This window comes from Paralichthys olivaceus, chromosome 8, assembly GCF_024713975.1.
Source record: "Paralichthys olivaceus isolate ysfri-2021 chromosome 8, ASM2471397v2, whole genome shotgun sequence".
NCBI lineage: Eukaryota > Metazoa > Chordata > Actinopteri > Pleuronectiformes > Paralichthyidae > Paralichthys > Paralichthys olivaceus.
This window is the reverse complement of record NC_091100.1, coordinates 17,682,822-17,690,335: the sequence shown is the minus strand read 5'-3', so window position 1 is coordinate 17,690,335 and position 7,514 is coordinate 17,682,822. Positions and strand designations below refer to the sequence as shown.

General features: G+C 37.3%; 1 protein-coding gene across 1 annotated transcript in view; it reads left to right on the top strand.

Moving 5' to 3' along the window:
- The first annotated feature begins 4,487 nt into the window (after positions 1–4,487).
- Positions 4,488–7,514, top strand: part of rbm20 (RNA binding motif protein 20) — a 52,243-nt gene continuing 49,216 nt past the window's right edge. The window contains exons 1-2 of the mRNA XM_020084457.2: positions 4,488–4,623; positions 5,628–5,760. Coding sequence (XP_019940016.1) covers positions 4,602–4,623; positions 5,628–5,760 — 155 coding nt within the window. The 5' untranslated portion in view covers positions 4,488–4,601. The remainder of the gene's footprint in view (positions 4,624–5,627; positions 5,761–7,514) is intronic.

Sequence of the window (7,514 nt, the reverse complement as noted above, 5' to 3'; positions counted from 1 at the left end):
TTCTGGGTGAGAGCGTCATTCACCTGAAATACGATAATGCAAATATTACTATTTATTAGCCTTAATTTAATGTATCTACCTGTTCACTGAGGGAGACAGGAAGGTCTGAGAGGTCATTTGAAGATCACTTTTCAATAACAAGACAATTCAAAGTGATTTCAATTTACATACGATTAAATGGCCTCTACCAAAGCTCAACGGTCCTCTTATGAAATCCAGCCAGATATAGATTTTTATTTGTATTATCACCAAATTGCACACAGTCATAAATACAAGCCCCTAAAATATTGCCATATTTTGCAATGTTAAAGAAAATGCAACTGTATGAGACATTAAAGCAATAATAATCACTTAAATAAAAAAAATAAAATCAAAAATAAGTTCATAATCCATACTTAAAGGTTCTGTGGATAATATACAGAGCCTATAATTTCAGTCAAATTCTGGAGATGTATTGGTGATGAGTTGGTAAATTATATACGGCTACAACCTCAGATACATTTGTAGATTGGAGAGAACAAAACATGAATACTAACTGTCCTCTGTCCCCTTATTAAGTATCACATTATGTCCTCTTGTCTAGATCCATGCAAAATTTGAATGTGTCATCTTTCCATCTTTCTGTTCTACAGTTTTTTATGGAAAATAACAAACACATCTTTGGGGATAAAAACCTAATCTTCTTGGTGCAGAAGAAAAACATGAGTGGACAGTTGATCTTCAAAGAAAACAAAACCACAGTGCGTTGTCATAACATGCTTCACTATGTGCCCAAATGTAATTTGACCTCACAGTGCAATTTAAGAATCTTTAATGAAATAATAAAATGAGTAGTAAAAATAAGATGTAATTTGAACTGATCTGAGGCCAGAAGTGTGTTTAAAACTGACAGAGCAAAAGCACAGTCACTTGTTCATGGCTGTAAGAAGCCACATTTTTATGCTGAAGCACCAAGCAGCAAAAACAGAAAGAAGCAGGAGGATGAAATGTGCATGCATGTGCATCATGTGTTGGTTTTTTTGCACCGTGCATGTTGGTACATATACACATACAGTCGTGTCACCACCATTACAGCTGATATTTGTCTGATTTCATCACATATGACCTGCACTCCCCTTACAGTCAGCTGGTTGAAAAAAAGAAAGAAGCAGAGTGCCAACACGTCAGCCAGCGAGCCTGGTGCAGTACTGACAGCACACCTCATCCCTCTGTGGCCCAGGCCTGCCAACAGAGAGCAGATCTGTCGCCCGTCGTATATCAACTACCCCGCACCCAGCTGTCTGTCGCCAAGTCAGCTGACAGATGATGACGCATCATATCACTGCCTATCCGCTCTGCTGTATTCCCAGACTTTCATGTCCTTCCATCTATGTGGTACAGATACTGAAAGATTGGGGGAGTCGGGGTATTTAGAGGTGACGCTAGCTGTTAAATATGTCTCTAACCCTTTGAGAATATGAGAAATATGAGAATAAAACACGTTTTCCTCTGCACTGTAGCAATCTATCATTTTTCATATACATGTTTCAGCTTAAAAATGACAATACTCATGATTGTGAGCTGAATACTGAGGTTGGTCGGCCCTCACATTCATTTATAAGGCACTTAATGGGTTTTACCACTTACATTACCTCCTTGCTGTCTTTTAATGCAGACCCTTATATGAAACTCTCAAATGATTGGATTAAAACACGATGACATCACACCTTTTCTGCAGATTTGTCAGTTCCTTAAGGTGTAGCACTGGATTCAGATAAAAGAAATCCCGATCACATTGTATTATTGTCTTTTAAACCGGAGGTTTTTGCTTGTGTAAATGTCCTGGCTGTATGAAATATGTAGACTGTCTGTATTTTATTCTACTTAACTCTCCAACCCTCCTGTCAGAATGTGCAGCAGGATCTACACTGCTCAGATAAGGGGGGCAATTAGAAATTTGAAGTGGGCTTAGTGGACTTAGATTGAGTGTTTTTCCAGGTTTTTAAGAATATAATAATAAAATAATACACTTTATTCATGTAGCACTTTTTAAAAACAGAGTTTTCAAAGTGCTTTGACAGAAAAGTAAGAAAAGTAAATATCAGAGATATCAGCAGGATGCAATGCCACAAGCAGACCAGACAACCAGGTTTAGGTGGTCGCAGACAAGTTCAAGTTAAATGAGTAAATATAGAGCTAAGCGTCACAATAGGAGATTCATTATTGGCAGATTGAAAAGGCGCAGAGTATAAAATTGCGTGGGCAATGTCCATCGCTGCCGACTTCTATATCCGGGTCGATGTGCAGTACAGTACAAACATAAAACTGTCTGAATAAGTTGAATTGTTGTCAAGCAGGTGCTCATTAACTGTGGTGGAGAATGGGACGAGGAGGAAGAGGAGGAGGAGGAGGAGGAGGAGGAAGCCCTGAGAACACATTGACTCTGGCCTTGCACTTCATGGTGGTCCATCTGCTACGTAGGCCTGACGTGTTGTCTCTGCTGCTCCAAAGTCATCTCCATATCCATCTGGTTTATCTGCTTGTCAGCCGATCATTACGTCTGTCATCTGTCTGCTTCTCTCACCATTGATCACGGACTGTGACTCTGGTCTGTGTTACAGTTCCTCATGTTACTGTCTAAAAAGCCTGAGCTCGGGCCTGGAGGTGGTGATGAAGGATGCGTTGCAGGCTATCAAGCAAACATTCACTGATGACAGTTATGATTTTATAAGCATTTTTTTGTGCTGGGGGAAAAGAATCTCATTCATTACTGCAAATCTCTGTAAGCACAGCAGAGCGGAGCCCACAGTCCACAGTAGACTGTCCCCTGTGGCTTCAGTGGGGGCCTTATTGTGCGGCCTTGACATTGCCCCCAATGATTCCAAATGAGCCCAAAGGAGGCCATTGTGGGACTACTCACCGTTTGGGCCATGCACATTCTGGAACCACATACATCGCTCTGTGGGTCCTTAACATATAAAAATATCTGTCTGGTTGTAGTATTGCAATATACCACAACAACAATAATAATGCATTTGCAAGATAATTGCATCTGTTTAAAGTAGCAATAATAAACTAAGAGTCATATATTTTAAAAGTTTTATTAAATGTATTCACATTTACATTTGTTATTATTTATTCACAGACAGCTCAGAAGAAAATATTTAAAATTGAACACATAGAACCACATCAGAAGACAATAAGTGCATGACAAATCAATCCCCTTCCGAGAGACTATAGATCTTCTGATTTTTCTTCTGGACCTTGGTGCATGTAGCCGAGATGTTGCTTATGAAAGGCGGATACACATTTCATTTGGTGTGAATCAGTTTTAGCCTTTATTTCATCTCATGATTCAGGACTTTGCTTCTTACTATATATTCTATCATATTCAAGGGAAAGACAACAGTGGGCTGCCCACAGAAAACCTAAATAAGGTCCCAACTATAGTGTGGGCCCATGCACGGATAACACACTGGGGACACCTGTGGGTTGGAGGTGGTGAAGCTCTGTCCACAGAAAACCCACAAAATGACCAAATTACTCTTATTTGTACATGAAGTAATCCAAGTGGTGCCCAGATGGGAGGTGAATGTTAAATTATGAGTTGAGATCAATTCAAAGAAAAAGAAAAAGAGAAAACCATGATAACTTAAAAGGAACGGAGATCTTTAAAAACAACGAGATTCAGAAGCAAAGTGATGGAACATTTTATTACAGTCAAAGGAATCAGTTTATGTAAAATCTCAACAAAGAAACTAAAACAAATTATATATTATTATTATATTATTATTAAATTATATTTTTAAAAAACTATTGAAGCCATTATGTTAATACAATACAATGAATGTGTTAATTAAGTTTTGTTCTGTTTTGTTTTGACAGGTAAATCATTTTGTAAGCTCTTTTGAATGGTATGCAATGAAAAAACAAAGGAACTTATAGAGAGAGGTGAGGGCTGTGTTATTTTGTATTGATTTACATTTTAAATGTTGGCTTGATTGAATTATTTGCTTTGTTAATTAATGTCTTGTGAAAGAGGGGCACATTATTTAAGATTCTTCCTCGTTTTGCTCCTTTTCATTCAAGATTTGGGATAAACTGAAAACTGAAATAAAAAAATAAATAATAAATAATTGGATGAGACACTAGAGCAATAATAAATGACTCTTGTTTCAAAAGGCATACAATCAAAAGTAAGTTCATGGCGCGACTCCATACTTTAACAGATAATATACAGGGCCTTGTTTTATGTTCACCTTTAAATGTTGGGGATCATTTTCTGTTTATTTACTTGGAAAGTTCTCTATAAATGAAATTATTATTTATTTTAATACTTTATTATGATTATGATTATTATTATGACTTCTGATTGTCAAGTGTTCGAAATACAGTAGTTCCACAATATCCTATAATATTTACCAATGTTTTAATTCACTGATTGGACCCTTATATTAGTTTTAGCGAGCTAGCCTTAGCGAATGTTGGATGTTAGCTAGTGACGAGACCTAGCCGCTTATGCTAAAGCTAATGCTAGTACAAACAGCGAATTAAAATGCCTTCAGGGAAAAAAGGGCCTATAACTTTTGCTAGTGCTAGCATGCTAACATGAGGAGAGCTGCATGGAGGTGTTCCTCGGAGGAGGTGGGAGAGAAGACATGTCTCATGTGTGTGTTGTGAACTTTTATTTCAGCCACGTTGTGTTCGACTACATGCAGGTGGTTCATGTAGCAGGTGTGTGTGTGTGAAGGATTAGCAGCTAATGTTTACTGTAGTGTGGAGTTAGCAGCTTGGCTAGATGTTGTATTCAACATGTCTCTATGTCTGTGTGGTTGTTCACTGGTGACGAGGAGCCAGATATCCTGCTTGGGCTAATGCAGACAGTCAGCTGTTAGCTTGAGTTGCCACAGCATCGTTTCACAGTCCTGGTAAACTACTCCATTAGCTAATGACCTTCCACGGGTATGTCAGCTATGAAGTTAGCTAGTTAGCCATATTAGCCTCACAGGCCTGTTATTGTTAAGGTGAAATGTTTAATGAACTCTAATGAACTTCCAAGAACTCTGCTTTCTATGTATTTTTGCATGAAGCTTAACTTCAATTATGTTAATATAAGATTAGATAAGATTAAAAAAAAAAGATAAGATATTCCTTTATTAGTCCCACAATAGGGACATTTGCAATATTTATTCAAGATTTGAGATTTTGTGTTTGCATTTAAATTGTTCTGTTTTGTCGATAAATCATATAAACTTATAAATAAATTTAAAAAATATATATAACAGCAGCAAGAGTCAAAAATAGACATCAGTAATAATAAATAACACGCAATACCTTAGTGTAAGTATGAATGGAATAAAAGCTAATATATAGAGTGTAAAAACAAGAAATAATCCATAGAGTGTGAGAGTATGTACAGTGAATGGATTGCACATCACAGTTAAGAGAGTTAAACCAGAGTTACAGTTCAGTCCATAATGGGTGTGTGTAGTTCTACTGGTTGTACAGTACAGTCACAGCTGGTTGTTTGAGTATAAATACAACAATACAGATCAAAACACAGTGAGAGTTTAATTAAATCATGTGATTAGTTTTGTGTGAAGAGAGCGAGAGTGATGTTTATGTAGCTGACACCAATCTGCTGACAGGCGGACAGACATTAACCCCCGCTGGCCTGCTGCTGAGCCCTGCAGGAGGCCCCCGGCTCAGACCCCATGGAACCAAAGGTCACCAGCCGACCTGGCCCCTGGTCTCAAGGATGAACCAAGCTCCTGGCCTGAGGTAAAGTGTGATCAGTTTGAGATGGGTAGGTGTTGTTTTAACAGCTCATTCTATGATTTGCATTTGGTTCTAAGCGGTCGTTGTGATTTTCAACGTCACTTTACAAACATCACTTTTTAGTGTGTCGCTTTGAACGTGTTAGACTTTTGGAAAGTGAAGCTTTAGTTTGTTCCAAAAAAAAAAAACATCACAGGATTTTTCCAAGTTAGGACCAACCCAACACCAAGTATTTCATTACAGTAACTTTAGAAGCCTTTGATAAATGGACAATAATGTTTATTGACGATAGTAAAACATTACAGTTTGCTAATTAATACATTATAGTATATGTTAAATAAATGTTACTTTAAGGACTTAAATATTTAGAGACATTAGATAGGTGTTCAATGAAGTTCACAGGTTGTGTTTTATTATTTTATCCATTTATTTCACATTAGTGAGCTTAACCTTTGTATAATGCACTGAAGTTCAACAACATCACAAACTACATCCTCCAGTTTTTATCAAATGGTTGAATCAACAACTATGTAACATTTCAAATAAAAAACCTTACATATTAATGTCCATGAAGAATGTTTACTTGCAGAACTGATGTATTTACCTACATTAGTTGTAGCTAGGTGAATCCTGGATATAAACTGGCAAATCAGTGTATTGAAATGGTGATTTGAATTTCAACTGATATGGACTCAGTCAGCTCAGAAAATTATAAGGGGTATTTTATCTCTTTCTTTACAAGACTTTTTACAAGACTCGTCACTTACTTATATTCTTGTTAATGTAATGTAGGTTTAGTTCAAGTCTGTAAATTGTGAACGTGTTAACAAACTCCGTCCACTCAGCTGTTCAAGGCTAGTCAGCTTTGGGTCGAAAACCATCTGCACAGGATCTGATGCAGTTTCCACTGCTGGTGTCAGTGTTGTTCAGTTCAAGAAAGCATCAAGTGTTTACTAACTCACTTCTACTTTTGGTTGTTTAACACAGACCTTGTTGTGTTTGCCCTCCATAAAACCAGTAACATCGGACAATGGTAATTCTGTATGCCGCGTGTCACTGTGTAATTTTAGTTCGACAATAAAAAAATGCAACTGCTGCCCAGTCGTGAACAATGGAATTTACAGGCTGTTGTTGTCAGTGATTGCTGGTGCCTCATTCCTTTTTTAAGCTGGTTTTATGAGGTCATGTGCTCTGTAGATCCTTGGCCAAATGCTGATGGCAGGTCATAACTTCTCTGATGTCTGGTTTAGCCACAAGGGCACCAGTGGGGTAAACGTCTTTTGTCAAAGTCTCTTTTTGTAGCGATTGTGAATGAACATTTCTGAATGGACAGTAGATTGCAGTCTATGTCCTCTTGACTGTGTATTTGCATATGCTGGGGTTGGCCAAAGTTGGACAAGATGTCAAATAGGCAAAAGTTAAGCTTCATTTTAGGTCTTCTGGATTTAAACACCCTGAAATTAAATCTATTCGTTTTAGTTTTCTGTGACTTTGTAAATGCTGTTCATTTCCATTTTACACTTTCAAACTCCTCTCCATTTCTTCAGATTTATAATTTTTAAGTTTTTGGTATAGTTTCATATACAATTAATACAATAAAAAAAGATTCAATTCAATCTAAAACCTAATCGACACTTTTGTACATTAGGGTATGTTACACACACAACAAAAAAAGCCTGGAGAAATAGCTACCATCTTCTCATGCAATGACCATAGCCACATTTGACCTTGTCTGTGCATGTGTGTGTCGCATGTGC